General features: G+C 48.2%; 2 protein-coding genes and 1 long non-coding RNA gene across 9 annotated transcripts in view; 1 reads left to right on the top strand and 2 right to left on the bottom strand.

Annotated features, from left to right (window-relative positions):
* Window positions 1-7,660: 7,660 nt before the first annotated feature.
* On the bottom strand, window positions 7,661-11,927 carry HOXB2 (homeobox B2). 2 transcript variants are annotated; one of them, XR_013536402.1, is made up of 3 exons: window positions 11,343-11,927; window positions 8,761-10,583; window positions 7,661-8,491 (listed from the first exon to the last, which is right to left on the bottom strand). XR_013536402.1 is itself a non-coding variant. In XM_002748475.7 (2 exons), the coding sequence occupies exons 1-2, from the start codon at window positions 11,728-11,730 to the stop codon at window positions 9,901-9,903; spliced, it is 1,071 nt and encodes a 356-aa protein (XP_002748521.1). In that variant the 5' UTR covers window positions 11,731-11,927; the 3' UTR covers window positions 7,661-9,900. The 2 variants fall into 2 exon arrangements, 1 of the variants encoding a protein (XP_002748521.1); XM_002748475.7 differs by having other exon boundaries at window positions 7,661-10,583.
* Window positions 11,928-13,275: 1,348 nt separating this feature from the next.
* LOC103793284 (uncharacterized) lies at window positions 13,276-17,837 on the top strand. 3 transcript variants are annotated; one of them, XR_620285.5, is made up of 5 exons: window positions 13,276-13,515; window positions 15,146-15,234; window positions 16,663-16,718; window positions 17,108-17,158; window positions 17,697-17,837. It is a non-coding gene; the product is annotated as an uncharacterized LOC103793284 (long non-coding RNA). The 3 variants fall into 3 exon arrangements; XR_008481647.2 differs by having other exon boundaries at window positions 15,146-15,258; XR_620284.5 differs by having other exon boundaries at window positions 17,108-17,170; window positions 17,697-17,833.
* Window positions 15,625-18,027, bottom strand: part of HOXB3 (homeobox B3) — a 41,254-nt gene continuing 38,851 nt past the window's right edge. For all 4 annotated transcript variants that reach the window (XM_078375563.1, XM_054256304.2, XM_078375562.1 and 1 more), the window contains one exon: window positions 15,625-17,955. In XM_078375563.1, coding sequence (XP_078231689.1) covers window positions 17,102-17,955 — 854 coding nt within the window. In that variant the 3' untranslated portion in view covers window positions 15,625-17,101. The remainder of the gene's footprint in view (window positions 17,956-18,027) is intronic.

Here is an 18,027-nt window from a genome sequence, read left to right as displayed (position 1 = left end):
GAATAACTTGTCTGGAGGAAACTAGGGTTTGTCTTCTAACCCCAGATTTAAACTAGGCCTAAATCTGATCTGGCTGTCCTGCTTCTGAGAGACTTGAGACTTCTTCACCTTGCATCTTTTCCTCATCCCAGGGAGAACCTTCTCAACCCATCCCTTGCCTTCATAATTAAGGGAAGAATTTGAGGTCTAAAGGAAGAAGTGAATTTCAAATCAGTTTAATAAAACAGCACAAATCTGTCTGGGAATTGAGGAAATACATTCCCTTTATAATGGCTGAAGTCACCAATAATCTTATCCATGACAGCAAGCAAAGACTGAGGCAAAAGTGCCCTAAGTTGTCTGGGCGCAGTGGCTCTTGTATTTAATCTCACCACTTTGGAAGGCCAAGGCAGGACTATCACTTGAGCCCAGGACTTCAAGATCAGCCTGGGCAAGATGGTGAGACCACATCTCTACAAAAATAAAGAACTTTAAAAATTGGCTGGGTGTGGTCATGCCTCCTTGTAGCCCTAGCTCCTCAGAAGGCTGAGGTGGGAGGATTGCTTGAGCCCAGGAGTTCAAGGCTGCAATGAACTATGACCACACCACTGCACTCTAGCCTGGGTGATAGAGACTGTCGATATTTAAAAAAACAAACAAAAAAAAAGTGCCTCGAGCTATACTTTTTTTTTTGAGACAGAGTTTCACTCTTGTTACCCAGGCTGGAGTGCAATGGTGGGATCTCGGCTCACGGCAACCTCCGCCTCCTGGGTTCAAGCAATTCTCCTGCCTCAGCCTCCCAAGTAGCTGGGACTACAGGCGTGTGCCACCATGCCCAGCTAATTTTTGTATTTTTAGTAGAGATGGTGTTCACCATGTTGACCAGAATGGTCTCAATCTCTTGACCTCGTGATCAAGAGATCACCCGCCTCGGCCTCCCAAAGTGCTGGGATTATAGGCGTGAGCCTCCAAGCCCAGCCAAGTTATACTGTCAATTGCAGTGATTGCCTCAGCTCTCCAAATTCACTCTGCTCCCCAATTCATCCCTGAGTCATGCCACCTTCTCTTGTGTTAGCAGGGCCATGGGGACATTAAAACTTCCCCAAATTCCTGCTGGCTCTCCCTGCCCCAGCAGAAAGGAGTGGGAGAACCAAGTGACTTTACTCTTTAGGTTCCCAGTCTCCTCCTCCTCCATAAAGGCTGGAAAATAACCTATGACCCATAGGATTTTTGTTTTACCAAATTAAACTCAACAGAGAGGGGCTGGGTGGACCCAACACCAAAATGAAATAAAGTTGATGTCCTAGTTTGTTTGATCTGCTTATACATAAAAGAGAATGAGGAGAACATACACATGTTTAGAACTGAAGTTATCTTTGACAGTTTTCACTCCTTATCACACTGAGAATGCAGGCAAGGAAACCATTCTAACCAGAATGGGGATATGTTAGAAGTTTAAACCTCACATTCTGGTCCTTTCTGTGGTGGAAGCTGCTTCAGCTGGGGGCTTGGCAGGGGCAATCTAAATTCTTTCATTAGGCCTTAAAAGTCTCTATCTGCTCTCCCCAGCCCAACTCTTATGAGGCCAAACCCAAGATCAAAGGTTGGGGCTTAGGAAGTAAAAGAATATTCAGGGTAATAATTTTTTCTTTTTTTTTTTTCTTCTTTTTTCAGGCAGGGTTTTGCTCTGTTGCCCAGGCTAGAGGGTAATGTTGTAATCATGGCTCCCTTCAGCTTTGACCTCCTGGGCTCAAGTGATCCTCCCACCTCAGCCTCCTGAGTAGGTAGGACTACAAGCATGCACCACCATAACTTTTTCGCTATGAGATGACTTTTTGTTGCCGTTGGGGAAAGGATGTTTCTTTTAATGCAAGCTAATTAAAGTGCCATGTATTTGGTTGAGAACCTTAGATTATGGGTAGTACATATTGTAATGGGATTAGTAGTAGCTATGGAGCCAGAATAGTTGGGTTCAAGTCCTTGCTTAGACTTTTTTTGATATGGGGTCTCACTTTGTCACCCAGGCTGGAGTGCAGTGGCGCGATCTCAGCTCACTGCAATGTCTGCCTTCCAGACCCAAGCAATCCTCCCACCTCAGCCTCCCAAATAGCTGGGAACATAGGTGTGTGCCACCATGCCCAGCTAATTTTTTGTATTTTTGGTAGAGATGGAGTTTCACCATGTAGCCCAGGCTGGTCTTGAACTCCTGAGATCAGACAATTCACCTGCTTCAGCCTTCCAAAGAGCGGGATTATAGCTGTGAGTCACTGTGCCTGGCCTTTGCCTGACCAGTTCTTAGTATTGTGACCCTGGACAAGTTTCTTGATTTCTATGAGTCTCAGCATCAGAGAAGAAGAATGGGTTTAATACTACATACTTCGCTGCCTTGTTAGTAGGATTAGAGCTAACAAGAACATATAAACCACAGGGAACTCTCTAAATGTATGATATTAACTTTAAATCACATTCTGAAATGGTATGAGTCCATCTTCTGTTTTTTAATATAACTAGCATATTAAAATATGGAAATATGTAGGCTGAGCATGGTGGCTTATGCCTGTAATCCCAGCACTTTGGGAGGCCAAGGCGGGCAGATCACCTGAGGTCAGGAGTTTAAGACCAGCCTGGCCAACATGGTGAAACACTGTCTCTAGCAAAAATATGAAAATTAGCCGGGCACGGTGGCACACACCTGTGGTTCCAGCTACTCAGGAGGCTGAGGAAGAAGAATCACTTGAACCTGGGAGGCAGAAGCTGCAATGAGCCAAAATTTCACCACTGCACTACAGCCCGGGTGACAGAGCAAGACTCTGTCTCAAAAAAAAAAAAAGTGATAGGAGAATAACATTTGTGCTATATTTTCATGTAACATATCACCATGTATTATACAATATAATATGTACTTTATCATATGCAAATTTCATTGAAAATTGGGAAGATTGGCTCTGTTTAGGCAAAGGATTTTTTTATAACCTGAAAGGTTTCTTGAAAATCAAAGCCTAATATTTTGTAACTATAAAGAACCCAAATTATTATTATTATTATTATTATTTTTGAGATGGAGTTTCGCTCTTATTACCCAGGCTGGAGTGCAATGGTGCAATCTCGGCTCACTGCAACCTCCGCCTCCTGGGTTCAAGCAATTCTCCTGCCTCAGCCTCCTGAGTAGCTGGGACTACAGGCACATGCCACCACACCCAGCTAATTTTTGCATTTTTTGTAGCGACGGGGTTTCACCTTGTTGACCAGGGTGGTCTCGATCTTTTGACCTCATGATTCACCTGAGAACCCAAATTATTAAAATGGCAACAGAAAGGTTTGTGGTTGGATATTAGAAAGAACTTCTTGATTTTCCAAATATTTGGGAAAAGTTTTATAGGAAGGATATTTTCTCTTCTTCCTTAAAGGATTTAGCTTGGAAACTGTCCATCCTAGAGGGGAAAGAGGTTAAACCTGACTTTTGGGATCTAACAGATCAACAAGATGTAAACTTCCATCTGGAGTCGATAACTGGGGACAGGTAAAGATTGGGATCTTTCTAAAAGGAAAGGTTAGAGTGGCATGAAGAATTAAAACAATTTTCTACAGGCTGGGCCTGGTGGTTCATGCCTGTAATCCTAGCACTTTAGGAGGCCAAGGAGGGAGAATCACTTGAGCCCAGGAATTCAAGACCAGCCTGGGCAGCATAGCAAAATCCCATCTCTTAAAATAATAATAATAATAATAATAATTGTCTAAATGCAATAGTTTTTTTGGCCAAAATATCTGCTTTGGAAATCTTAGCCAAACACTGATCAAGCTGAATTTGGGTCTGAATGACTGTACAGATTATCATTTTTCTGCGGTTGTTGGGAGTGAGAGAAAGTTTTAAGAGGGCTCCTTTACTATTCATTCTCTCTTCTGAAGAGGAAGATCTCTTTCTGGCACTAAATATCTACCTTATTGCTGAGTGTGGACAGAGGGATGGCTGGGAGGAGAGAAGAGGGGTAGGCAGAGCTGTGCTGGAGAGGTCAGTGGAGGGTCTGGGCTATAATTAGCCTCCACAGGCAGAGGATGAAGTGGGGCCCTAGAGGCCACCTTCAGCAAAGTGAGGACTCAGAGCACATCCCAAGAAGATCTACAATGGGGCCAGCAAGTGCTTGTCAGAGACTTGGGTGAAAGATGGATAGGAGAATTCAGCTTTGCTGTTTAGGAAGTCTCAGAAATTGTGCCTATGCTCTGATACCCCAGGAACCAGATTAAACATAACTAAAAGGGACTGTTAAAGTCTAGAACATCAGTCAAAAAATAAGTTTGGTGACTCCTCTTATATGAAATGGCCTACTTAGAAAAAAGAACAACAACAGCAAGAGTGAACATAACCAAATGTTGGACGAGGTGGCAGAGGATGAAAGCCAGAAGTAAACTTGGCTAGGATACTTTTTAATACTCACATTTATTGAAAATCTGGCACCTGGCAGACAGCACTGCACCCAATTTCATGCTTGTTGAAAAGATTTTGCTCTCTACTCATCTAAATATAAATGCATGATTATTGGTGTAAAGATACAAATTAAAATTTATTGACCATGCACAGTGACTCACACCTGTAATCGTAGCACTTTGGGAGGCTGAGGCAGGAGGATCACTTGAGTTCAGGAGTTCTGGACCAACCTGGGCAACACAGTGAGATATCATCTCTGCAAAATATTTAAAACTTAGCCAGCCGGTCACGGTGGCTCACACCTGTAATCCCAGTTCTTTGGGAGGCCAAGACAGGCAGATCGCCTGAGGTCAAGAGTTTGAGACCAGTCTGGCCAACATAGAGAAACCCCAACTCTACTAACAGTACAAAAATTAGCCAGGTGTGGTGGTGGGCACCTGTAATCCCAGCTACTCAGGAGGCTGAGGCAGGAGAATCACTTGAACCTGGGAGGAGGAGGTTGCAGTGAGACAAGATTGCACCACTGTACTCCAACCTAGGCAACAAGAACAAGACTCTGTCTAAAAAAAAAAAAAAAAAAAAAAAAGCCAAACATGGTGGCTCTCACCCGTAGTCCTAGTTAGCCAGGTGGCTGAGATGGGAGAATCATTTGAGCCCAGGAGGTTGATGCTGTGGTGAACTGTGACTGCACCGCTCCACTCCAGCCTGGGTGACAAAGTGAGACCCTATCTCAAAAACTAAAATAAAATAATATTTGTTAAAATGGCCCCACCAGATTTATGCAAGGTAGGTCATTGTCAAACACTAAGAGTTACTTAAGAGCACAAGATATTGGCCATAATAAACAGTTAATACATTGTTTGTGAAGACTAAATAATATATATTAAAGAATATACATATGTTAATGTTGAGTGCATTAGAGGCATTTAATTCTTCCATTGATTTCACAGATAGAGAAACTGAGGTCCAGAAAGGGGAAGAGACTTGCTCAGGCATAAGTTAACTTTTTTTTTAATGACTCAGGGTTATCATGATTGCAAGTAATTCCTCAGTCTAATGGTTCTTTGCTTTCACTGTAATATTAATGAGACATGCTTCTTAAAAGAATGATTCACTAAGAGAAGGTCAGACTGACCAGCCACTTTCCAGGCTCACTGAAACCTTCCCACTCCAACCACAGTGAATTTATAACCACTCTGTGCTACAAGCCATTCACAATTGGTCCTGACCCAAGAGGAACCCTGCCCCAATCAGGATGGGATAAGTGAGTGCAGCCACTTGGGGCTGCCTTGTAATCTGCCACCACCACTGGGGTCTGCTGCCCTATCTAGGAACCACTCCTCTTCCCCTTCCTTCTCCATGGCCAAGTGGGAAAACTCAGGCTAAAAAGGATGACCCCAGAGATGAAAGAAGGAGAGGTTAATTTGGAACACAGGGATCATGAATTGCAATCTTTTATGCATCCTAGATTACAGCATTCCCTTGAATCTGAATTGGGTGGGGAAGTTGAAGAGGGAAGTCACTTTCTTCTGCAAATGCATTGCCTCTTTGTTCTGCTGTGGTATCATCAGAGATGGTGCTTTTCATAAATCTGGAAAGGAGAGAGCGAGCAAGACTTGAGTGTTTCCTGTAAAAAGAGTTTCAATTCCTCTCCAATAATCAGCCAAAGGCAATACCTGGACTAAGAACTCTCACCCCTGGGATGACCAAAGTACCTGAATCTAAACAGGTAGATTGAGCCTCTGGTTGGCTTCCCACTACTTTGGCAGGAAGGAATCAGGACTGATACAGCCCCAGGCAGGAACAAAGATTCCCTGCAATTTGAGCTACTGGTTTTGGTTGGGAGGATTGGAAGGCAGGGGCCAGGTAAAATGAGTCAAAAATTCTGAAGCATGAAGGAAGGCAGAAAGCAGGTGACACTATGATCTAGCAGTACTTTTCAAATTTTAAGTGTATAGAAATCACTGGGGAGCTGCTAAACTGTAAATTCTGATTCAGTGGGTCTGATTCAGGGGCCTAAGATTCTGGGTAGCTCACAGGTAGTGCTGATGCTGCTGGTCCACGGAGCAGTTAGGCTCCAGAGAACTGGTGCATCAGAGGCCCCTAATAGGAATTCTCTCCTGCAGAGTGGACTTTACATTTTTTGGCATTGAGGAAGGGTGCTCTCCTTTTGACCAAAGAAACTGGAAGGTAGGCCATTAGCAAGATCCTTCTGGTATTCTTGATCTTTGTAACAACCTGCTATAGCTAGCTGCAAGAGCAATTTTTTTCTTTTCTCCTCCTCCTCCTCCTCCTCCTCCTCCTCCTCCTCCTCCTCCTCCTCCTCCTTCTTTCTCCTCCTTCTTCTTCTTCTTCTTCTTCTTCTTCTTCTTCTTCTTCTTCTTCTTCTTCTTTCTTCTTCTTCTTCTTCTTCTTCTTCTTTGACACAGAGTCTCACTCTGTCACCAGGCTGGAGTGCAGTGGTATGATCTCGACTCTCACTGCAACCTCACCTCCCAGGTTCAAGCGATTTGCCTCAGCCTCCGGAGTAGCTAGGAATACAGGCGCCCGCCACCACACCCAGCTAATTTTTGTATTTTTAGTAGAGACAGGGTTTCACCATGTTGGCCCCGATGGTCTCGATCTCTTGATCTCGTGATCCACCTGCCTCAGCCTCCCAAAGTGCTGAGATTACAGTCTTGAGCCACTGAGCTCAGCCAAGAGCACTTTTTTTTTTTTTTTTTTTGAGACGGAGTTTCGCTCTTGTTACCCAGGCTGGAGTGCAATGGCGAGATCTCGGCTCACCGCTACCTCCACCTCCTGGGTTCAAGCAATTCTCCTGCCTCAGCCTCCTGAGTAGCTGGGATTACAGGCACGCGCCACCATGCCCAGCTAATTTTTTGTATTTTTAATAGAGACGGGGTTTCACCATGTTGACCAGGATGGTCTCCATCTCTTGACCTCGTGATCCACCCGCCTCGGCCTCCCAAAGTGCTGGGATTGCAGGCTTGAGCCACCGCGCCTGGCCTTGAGCATTTTTAATTAGACCAAATTATCTAGTTCAACTGTCCACAGAAATCAACGCCCCAGCTGAAATATCTGTTCATTTTGCTAGTGTAGAGATAGATGGCTTGTGTGCTGTGATTTTTAAGATTTTTAAACACTGCCTGTGGGCATATTTTATAGAGAAATAAACACACAGCCCAATGAGATGTATAGTGTGGTTTAATATATTGTATATTCACTTATTTATGGGGAAAATAAACACACAAGCCAATAAGCTGTGTATTATTACTTTAATATATTGAATTTATTTTATACCTATATATTTTATGAGGGAAAATAAACTAAGATACACGATATTATTATAACACATCTAATTGTTCTATATTAATTTATTTATGAGAGACATAAGTGCAATTTAACATGATGTAAGATTATTTAATACACGAGATGAATTCTGTATTAAGACAGTTTAAGGGATTAAGTTCCAGCTAAATAAGATGTGTGTACTTCCCATGCTGAGGGACCCATTTAAAAATATGCAAAGGGTCTGTCTAGTCCTCTGTGTCACAATCTATGTTGACTCCTGGCTTAACCTGACGATTGCTGCCTCTGGTACTGTAAATCCCGCTCCTGCTGGTCCAGGGGAAAGTCTGGGGGCCCCGGAAATAAACTGATTTTAGAGAAGAGCAGCATCTGCCGGAGAGATAGCCCCGCAGTGTCTGTTTCTGAGCGGGAGAAATATTGGATAAACCTAGGGAGGATGGATGGCTTTCCAGGGTCCTTTAAATCTCCACCTTCCCAGAACGAACCAGGAGGTGGGGAGATCGATCCTTGCTTCCCGCTTACCGGGTTTACAAGGAAGCAGGCAGGGTGCGGCGGGAGATAGACAGGACGTGGTGTTGATATGGAAAATGAAGTTGTTGGTCAAGACAGGTGGGTCTGCATCTAGAGAGAGCTCTGGCCTGGCTTCAAATCCCACAGCGAAGGATCGAAAGTGAGACTCGTTGAGGCACACCCGGGCCCGCAGACCCGCCGCTCTCCTTCCTTTCCCACAAACACCCGGACTCTTCTTCCATCTCGCGTCCTCAGCGTCCGTTGGGCTCACTTTAAAAATTAAAAAAATCAAACAAACAAACAAAAACGAAGGTGGGACTCCCAGGCGCCCCTTACTCCCCGGCGTCTGGAAGATCCGGCTGGGAGGACGCGGGGGCGGGGGCAGACCCCGCTGGTATGGCGCCTCCCGCAGCGGCTGTCATGGCGGCCGCAGCCTCTTCCCTCATCCCCCGCCAACTCCGCCGCCCGGCCCAGCGCCATTTTGAGCATCATCTTTGCTTCCCTGTCTCCCTCCCGCTCTCCTCGCTCCTCCTTCTCACCCTGCAGGCCCAATGCCTAGCGACGGTACCGGGCCTCCCTGGGCTTGTCGCCGGGCTGCTTCTCGTATGCTCCCCCAAACCCCAGCAGTCCCAGAGTGCATGGGTGTCCCGGCAGCGCCACATTTCTCAGCTGGCCACTTTTCTTGCCCACTGGAGGCCAGTTACCATCTCTGGGTGCGGGGCCCTGCTTCCCGAGAAAATCCCCGACCCCACTCCACTCCTTGGAGAGCCACCTACAGCTCCCAAAGAGCTCAAGCCCCAGGCTTCGTGTCCCTAGGCTTCTTGAGTTCAATAAAAGGCCCTACAGCGGCTTTGGTCCTAAGAAGCGATGAAGCCCCTGGGATCCTTCCCAATTCCAGGAAACTTCTGCGCCCCCGCTAGGACCCCGAAGCCTGTCCCCAGGCCTCCTCTCCTTGCACTGTCTTCTGTTCGCTGTACACCCGCCCATCTTTATTTCTAAGCAGAGGCCCCAAGACCACCCGCTTGAAACCAGAGGCCCTCTGTTGAGGTGCACGGAGGTGACTGAGCTTCCTGCAAACTCCTGACTCTGGCCGGAGCCATGGGCGAAGTGGCCATCCATCGGGTCACCTTTGTACCACCCGGACTTCGCCGGTCCAGGAGGCTTTGCTGCCAATAGACCGCTGAACCTAATCAGCTTCTCACAGGTCCTGGAGGAGTGAGGATGGGCCTTGGGGCCGGGAGGGGGAAAGGGGTTAGGTCCCAACAGAAACACTCGTTTTCGTATTATAAAGACATTTATTTAATCTATGAAAATAATGTACAATAAATACTTTCCCCTTTTCCTATTATTAAAGAATTTTAATAAATAATCTACAGTCTAAAACACAAAAAGAGGAAAATAGGTTCCTCTAGTTATTTTTAAGAAAGTCCCCCTAGAGTTTAATTATTCCTGAGATTTCATTGGAAGGAGTCTACCAAACGGAATTTTTGTTTGAATTTTAAAAGATGCCCGAGCGCCCAATATTTTAGAAGAAGAAGGGGAGTGGATTAAACGCTAATTCAGTAATACCTGAATTTTAACAAAACACAAAAGTCTATGCGACTGGGGGTGGGAGAGGCTCAATTTTTCCAGACTGCCAAGGAGCGCGGGGGTCGAAAGGGCCGGGAGGAGGAAACCGGTTAGGGAAACTGCAGGTCGATGGCACAGAGCGTGCTGGTGAAGAAGTCCAGATCTTCCTCTGTAAAGGGGACCGGGCTGTCGAGAGAACCCTGTAGGCTAGGGGAGAGGCCTCCGGACAGCTGGAGACAGGAGTCGGCCGCGAAGAAGTTGAGGTCGGGAAGGAAAGGCGAATCCTGGCGCTGTGTGAAGACGTCTTCTGGCAATGGCCCCGGCTCCTGGCCGCCCGACCCGCGCAGCACGCAGCCGGGGCTCGGCGCGCCCGTGCCCTCTAAGCGAGCGGCTAAAGGCCGGGGGTCCGCGGCGCTCAGGGTCCCCGGCACCACCTCCGGCGGGTGAGGACAGGCTTCCCGAGCCGTCCGCGAGGCGGAGGGGCCGCCCGGGCTGACCGCGGGCTCCTCAGCAGGGTCGCCAGTGTCCTCTAGGGCGCCGGGACAGGCAGGCTCCCCATCGGGCGGCTCTCGGTGCTGCGTCTGCCGCTTGTGCTTCATGCGCCGGTTCTGGAACCAGACTTTAACCTGCCTTTCGGTGAGGTCCAGCAAGGCCGCGATTTCGACGCGGCGTGGCCGGCACAGGTACTTATTAAAGTGAAATTCCTTCTCCAGTTCCAGCAGCTGAGTATTGGTGTAAGCCGTGCGCAGCCTGCGCGCCCCGCCGCCACCAGCCTCTGGCAGTCCCAGGCCATCTGTAGAAAAAACAGGCTGGGCGTCAGAGCGCGCCGTGTACTCAGCCCAACCTCAGCTAAGGACTACCCCATCCGCCAAAACCAGTATCACCTCTCCCTTTCCTCGCCACCCCACCCCCGCCCCCCACCCCAAAGCGGCTCGCTTTCACTGCTTTTGGGTTCCCTTCTCTCCCTCACTAGTCGACAGCCCCGGCCCGGTTCAGGGCAAAGCATTCAGAGCCGCTCCGGGGCCAAGCATGGGGTGGAGAGCGGCTCCCTTTCCCGCCAGAACCTCAGATTCCGCCTCCTCAGCCCTCCCAGTGGACCCCTCAATTCGGAACTTTCCAACTCAACCGGAGCGAGGGTCATAAAGATTGTTTTTCACCCCTCTTCCTCCCTAGCTCTGAATTCTTCCTCTTCTCCTAGTGTTGGGGCAGAAAGGACCGAATCTTTTCCTGCTTTTAGAGGCAATCCCAGCAACACACTCATTCACCTACATAGATACAGGTGAAAACCTCAATAGAATCATTTTCTTTTAGCAGAGAAAAGACGTTTCCCCAACCAGCGTCCAAAATCAGCGCAGGAAGAGAAAAAAGACCCTGGCAGCGGCCAGGCCTGAACCCCAGCGAAGATTTTCCGCTTCCCGTCCCCAGCAGTAATGGACGGGGCACGGAACCCCAGCAGGCTCGCCACCTTTTTTTTTTTTTTAACCTCCTCCTACTGCTGTTTCTCCCCCTCTTCTAGCTGCCCCCTCACCCCACCCCCACCACACTTACTGACCTGCAGGCGATCCGACCCGGGAGGCCGGGACTGCGGAGGCGGCCGGGGAAGGAGACGTGGCGAATTGGCTGGGTTTCTTGGCGGATTTCTTCTCTTTCATCCAAGGGAACTCGGGAGCTGGGGGGGCAGTGGGGAGCGGCAGCGGTGGCGGCGGCAGAGCAGGCCCATCTTCGGCTCGCTTTTGGCTCCTGGGTCTCTGAAGGGTGGAGGCGCCGGACTGGAGGCTGGGGAAGGTTTGCTCGAAAGGAGGAGGAGGAGGAATTAATGTCGACTCCTTGATTGATGAAGTTTGAAATGTCTCCAAGACAGCGGGGAAGGAAGTCAGACACTCGGCGAGCGACGGCTGGCTGTTTATAAACCCAATCTCCCTCTCAAATTCAAAATTCATGGCTTTCAATGGTGGGGGAGGGGGCTGCTGGGGGGGGCGTCAGGAGGGAGGATCGGAAGGGACCCCCCCTCCCGCCCCCCCCAGATTTATGTAATGGAGCGATTTTGGGAGGGGGAGATTTCGGTCTCTTTTTTTTTAAATTTTGGGCCTTTATAATTGTATATTGCTGATAAATACAAGCGTATGGGGACTCTCTCTATTAAACCCAGGACTCCGGCGAAATTACAGGGAATTCGTGGTCACGGGGCCGGCCTCCGCCAATCGCTCGGCTGGGCCTGGTGGAAAACAGAGAGCATTATTTGCTTTAATTGATTCAAAAACTCCAGAGGTCCACGACGTGGACACCATGAGCCCCATTCCTCCACCAGTGCCTCACACGCTCTCTCCCCAGTGCCTCCCTTTCTCCAGAAAAGCTAGGGGAACCTCTTTCTCAATCCTCCGGAGGTTAGGAGGTTTCGGAAGCCTGGAAAGGAAGAGAATCTAAGGGAGAAATCTTCCTCTTTTCTAACTATTTTCATAGAGTAAATTAAGGCTTTCTTTACATGGCCAGCAGCATCCTTTTCTCTTCTCCCCTTCCCCAAGATGAGTGAGGATCTCCCCGTTGGAGGAAGAGGGAGTTGAAAGAGGCTTCCACTCTGAAAAAGGTCAGTGTTAAGGTGCAAATAACAAAGAGATTTACAATCATCAGCACCACTATCCCCATGTCACCCTCCAAAAGCAACAGTTAAATCTTAGAAAACGGACAGGAACTCCCAGGCTGACACATGGAAGTGAGATGGAGCATGAGAGGCATTTTTGGGCCTCTAGCCTCCATAGCTGTGTGGCCTAGGTTCTTCTCTTCTCTGCCCAGTGTTTGCAGCACTGCCTCTGCCTCTTATGTCCCCCTGCTTTCCTCATTTTGAGGCATCCATGCTTCTTTGTGACACCCCCCCACCCAAAACAGGCAGAGTCTAAGATGGGCATGTACCCACTCCAGCCTCAAGCTTGTATCTGTATCCATATCCAGGGGCATAAACAAGAACTGAGGTAGCCACTGATTTAACTTAGAGCACTCTCAAAGTTCAGGTCAGCATATGTGTGTGCCTGGTGTGGTGGGGAGCTTTCCCCTAGGACAAAGAGACTTTCCCTCCCATTTTTGCCATTGTGCTAGTTAAAAAAAAAAATTCCTGACAAGGAAGAATTCCCTGAAGATGGTGGGAGTGGAAATAATGACCACTGAAATGATACTTCATTTCTGGCTCCTAGGGGAAAATGTTTTTAAATTGTATTTTGAGAAGACCAAGATAGTCTAAAGTTTACACTGTTGTAATTTACTATAGGGAGAGGGCACAAGAAACTGGGCCTCAAAAACAGAAAATGAAAAGTCGATCTGGGGGAAGATTTTTAAATACGTGGGTCAGAGGGACAGAGAGGAGATGAGGCGATCAATCTTAGCCCTCTGACAGCTCCCTCCTATTGCATCAAAGAATTTGGTTCTTTGGGAAAGCAAAGGGAACAGCCAAAATTTCACATCCCTTAAAAAGCCCTGGGGGTGGGGGTGGGGGTGCAAAAGAGAAAGGTGATTCTGGGAGAGCTGGGAAACAGATGGGAAATAGGGACAGAGGGAAGGCGCTAAGTTGGATGGAAAGTTTGCCTGGAGAACTCTCACGGCTCTGGCCTCCCCTCCCCCTCCTGTCTCTCTGCTGCCCAGCCAGGAAGAGAAGGCTGGTTAGCAAAGAAATGGCAACCGAGCCCGGAGCTGGAACTAGAAATTTTTCTGTCAATGTTGTATCTGCGTGGGTGGTGGTGAGTATTTTAAAAAGACCGGCAGAGAATTCTGAGTAGAATGAGGGTGGGGGAGAGGAGGATAGAGAAAGGGGAATTGGAGGTGGGGGCTGCAGGGACAGTGGGAGGCAGGAGCAGGAGGGCTCTGAACTGAGAGAGAGAGAGAGCTGCTGCAACCCGGGCAAAGTGGCCAGCGATAATAGTGTGCAACTCGGCTCCAAAGAAAACAATTTTTGCCGTTTGGAGGTGTGGATGGGGGTGGGCATGGAAGAATCCAAATAGTAGCTGTCGGGAAGTCATTCAGAGAGGCCTGAGAGAGGGTTCTCCCTGTGGCCACCCCTTGATCACCTCTGCGAGTTTAGCACCAACTTCTCCAGCTGGCTGAAGGATCGAGAGCTTATCTTGGGCGACTCGGGTAGAGACTGTCCCGGCAGGAAATACAGCTCTCTCTAACCCTCACTGACAGATTTTATGGCCAGATTAGCGAACGAAAACTTGGGTGTTAAAGGGGCCAAGAGAACCCTCCTTCTAAGAGACATCCCTCCTCCGCCCCCCTGTCCTGCTGTGAATTTTACAGCACGGATATTTTACCCAAGTCTTTGGCTGCTTTCGCTGAGCGCCTGGAATCTCCCAAAGAGAAGGATAGGGAACACCAAGCCAAGTTGCTTCTTATTTTTCTTGTTTTCAATTCCAGCTTCGAGCCAAAGCTCTGTTTTTCAAACTTAAGCTAAATTCTCTCTCTTGGCCTGTCTCTTTCCTGCTAGATAAATAAGCAACCTAACACAACCCCAGAGCCAAACATAGTGCTTCATCTAGTTATATCATTCAGAACATGTTATTCAGGGAAGACGAGAGAAAGAAAGAAAAACCCTTGAGCGTTATTTGATCCCAAACTTTGCACGCTCTTATGCCTTTAAATTATAGCCTGACCCAGTGCTAAATTGCTTGCTGCTTGGGTGAGCCGAGTCCAGTTAAAATCCTACTTGGTGGTGGGGAAGGGGGAGGGTGTAGAATTCAGGTTGCTTTTTTATTGTTATTTATTGTTGCATAAAGACTATAATTACTAACCTTGGACTGCCAGGATGCAACATAAAAATGAAAATCAGCCCTCGCTTTAAGGCAGGGCCTGGAACGATTCTCATTCCCCCCCACCCCCATCACTACCACCAAATATATGCTCCTAATTAAGCAATGCGGGCACATCGCTTACAATTAGAATTATGCAACTCTTCAGCAAGCAGCCATCGCTTCTCTTTCAACGAATTAGCTCCATATTTCAGCCGCCCTGTCTTCTCGCTCTTATCGGCTCCAGCGACTCGGCGGTGACATTTCATCTTTGACAGACCCTCTCTATTCTCACTCCAATGTGATAAAACTTTTATGGAACCACGACTAAGAAATGAAGTTTTCCCAAGGATGGTGGAAACAGAGCCGCACATTAGCCTGGGGACCATTTTATTTACGCTTGGATCCAACAGCTTCCACCCTCCTCTCCCCTTTCTCTGGCAGGGGAAATCAAACGTGCCTCCTCTCCCTCCGCCTTGAGTTTTATTTAGTGATTTAATTTTACTTAGTTCTAAAGTTTGACCTGAGAAGTCTAGGCCTCAGATTTTTTTTTTAGATTAATCATTTTTCTTTGTTTTCATTTTAGACCCAATGGTGGTTGGGCTTCGGGTCACGTGACAACTTCTTTGTAGCTCCGGAAGAGGACTGTGAAGTTTAGGTTTCGTGGAAGAAACCGTAATCGGCCAGATTTTCCTATTGGTAGTGGGAAGGGGTGAGGGGTGCATGGAGGTTGTGGCCAAAAGAGCTAACAGACGAAATGTCAATGAATGAAAAACCGGGAGGCACAGAGGCCAAACAGAAAAACCTACAGAGAGCACCAAAGAATCCCCCCTTACCTCCCAACTTATTACTTAAACCACAGCTAAAGAAGTTGGCAAAATGTTCCAGGCTCTTATGAGTGAGAAAGTGGTATTTAAATCTGATACATATCAAGGGGGAGATAGAAACCTGGGCAGTGGACAAAAAGGCCAGGGAAGGGTCTTCAGTGTCCTTCTTCTTCCCTTGGGGGAAATTTGGCAGTCAGCAGCCTTGCTCTGCTATCTAAATTGGACCAGCAGGACAAGATAAAATTGATAACACAAAGTTTATTCAAGAATTGTTTGACAGACAACCCTTTTAGGTAAGGAAAAAAGTAACTACCGAAGAACAAAGAAAGTTCCAAGAGGGAATTAACTCTAGTTCTACAAATTCAGGACTATACAGCGACAATTAGGAGCTGAGTTCATGCCTTTTAGAACTAATTACAATTGTTCATAAGTACGAGTTTAACATAAATCTACAGCTCTTTTCTAGAGTACAAGAATAACTAAAATAGCTGGTTTTACATGACAGGAAACACAACGTCCTTTATAACAAGTAAATACTAAAAAAGTACAATTTTTTTTCAATTTTTCCCTCATATAAATACATAATGTAGGGGGATAAATAATACAAAAAAGAAAATATTTTAACAGGCTATAACCAATAAATATATATGAAAATGTTCACTAGAACACACACTTTTTTGAGCGATGCGGACTTCTGCAGGCCCAGACATCTCTCACAGTTGTTTTTATATCCATTAAAATGTAAACTCTAAGTGCAACAAAAGTGTCCTGTCAGGAGGCTGAGCAAGGCATACAGGCCCTGCAGCAGCCCCTGCCTGGGACAGTTTGTTCAAATATACCCTGTTTTCACGTTAAGTCAAGAGAGCAACAGAAGAAAAGAAAAGTGTAGAACCTCGTGTCACCAACTGCTTTCTGTGGAGAGAGGGGGATGGAGTTGGAGCTGAGATGGAGGCAGAATAGGCAAGCCTTCAGTCCTAACAACCTGCCTGCCCTGGCCTCCACACTTTTCCTTAAAAATATATATATAATTTATAATATGAGCAGCTCTTTCAGGATCTCTCACCATCCCTGAGCCCTCTAACAGCTGTAATTGATGAGGGTGGGATGTATAGACATGAATGTCTTAGAGCAGAAAAACCTGGGGCTGGAAATGAAGAGGGTAGGTACCTCAAAAAACCTCAAATAAATGGGAACAAATTTGAGGATGGGGGATAGTTGAAAGGGAACGTGCTTTGTGCCCTTTGGGTTTGAAATGTGTTTTCTTATTTTTTTTAAGGAGAATTGAGGAAAAAAAAATCAAGATTTCGGGGGAATTACCTACAAAGATGTAAGGTAAGTCCGTTGGGTGGTGATGGCCTAGCCATCTTGTCTGGTTTTTAAAATGTGCTTCTCTGCCTCGTCCTATCTCGTCTTCCTCTACCCCACTCCCGGGCGTGGAATTCCAGCTTGGTGCTGGAGCCCTGGGGTTGCTGGGGTCATCTCCAATCTGCTGTGGAATCCTTTCCGATGGGTTAGCAGGCAGATGGAACAAGGGGTGGAGGACTTAAAAGCAACCTCTCAGGCCAGGGGGAGGGGAAGGAGCTTCAGGCTGGTTCTGCCCAGGAAGCCTGGCTACCACCTCCCTGGCCTCTCTTTCAGACGTCCAGACTGCCCCCACAGAGCTCCACAGTCTCCCTCTTCCTCCCCATCCCCTAACCCTCGTCTGCCCTCTCCCATCACAGGTGTGTTAATTTGGGTGCTTCTTGGATTCTACCCTGAGGAGGAGGCGCATGGTGAGAGGAGAGGTCTGTGTAGGTAGGGTGGGGGTCGCAGGGTCCGTGGTGCTGGCTGGGGGCCATAGGGGGCGCCCCGTTGTAGTCCAGGTTCCCGGAAGGGTGATGGGAAAGGTGGTTGAGGCCATAGAGGGAGGGGCCGGCAGGGGGCGGCAGCGGATCTGCGTAGCCACCCCCGCCCACATACACCGGACTGCCCTGCATGGTGGGCGTCCCGTAGGCGCCCCCGTTGGCTTGGAGGATGTGCGGCTCATACTCGGGCGCCGGGGTCGGGGGGTACTTCTGCGGGGCGCCACAGCCTTTGAGAGGGGGCTGGTAGTTGGAGGGCAGCGCGTAGGCATTCTGGTGGGCTTTGCCGAAGGCGGGCGGGGAAGGACTCTCGTAGCTGGGGGTCATGGAGTGTAAGGCGTTCATGAAGCCGGCGGTGGACTGCATGGCCTGAGGGGGGCTGCCGGCGGGAGAGGGGCCCCCTGACGAGGAGGCCAGCCCCTTGGCCTTCTGGTCCTTCTTGTACTTCATGCGCCGGTTCTGGAACCAGATCTTGATCTGCCGCTCGCTGAGGTTCAGCAGGTTGGCCATCTCCACACGGCGAGGCCGGCACAGGTAGCGGTTGAAATGGAACTCCTTCTCCAGCTCCACCAGCTGCGCGCTCGTGTACGCCGTTCGCGCCCTCTTGGACGCCGCAGACCCCGGGGGGCTCTTGTCCCCTCCCGCGCCGCCGCTGCCGCCCCCGCCGCCACCACTGCCTCCGCCGCCGCTGCCGCCACCACCGCCGCCGCCGCCACCACAGCCCTCTGCTGGATCCGAGGGGGAGGGGTGGGAAGGGGAGAAAATGAAATAAAAGATAATTACTGAACACACCGAAATTG

This window comes from Callithrix jacchus, chromosome 5, assembly GCF_049354715.1.
Source record: "Callithrix jacchus isolate 240 chromosome 5, calJac240_pri, whole genome shotgun sequence".
Classification (NCBI taxonomy): Eukaryota; Metazoa; Chordata; class Mammalia; order Primates; family Cebidae; genus Callithrix; species Callithrix jacchus.
This window is presented reverse-complemented; position numbering and strand designations above follow the sequence as displayed.

What these genes read in the sequence shown, in the direction of transcription:
- HOXB2 (XM_002748475.7), bottom strand. Translation starts at nt 11,730, where the DNA reads ATGAATTTTGAATTTGAGAGGGAGATTGGGTTTATAAACAGCCAGCCG. An exon ending in CCGGGTCGGATCGCCTGCAG is followed by an intron (nt 10,584 to 11,342) that starts GTCAGTAAGTGT and finishes TTTTTTCTACAG; the next exon opens with ATGGCCTGGGACTGCCAGAG.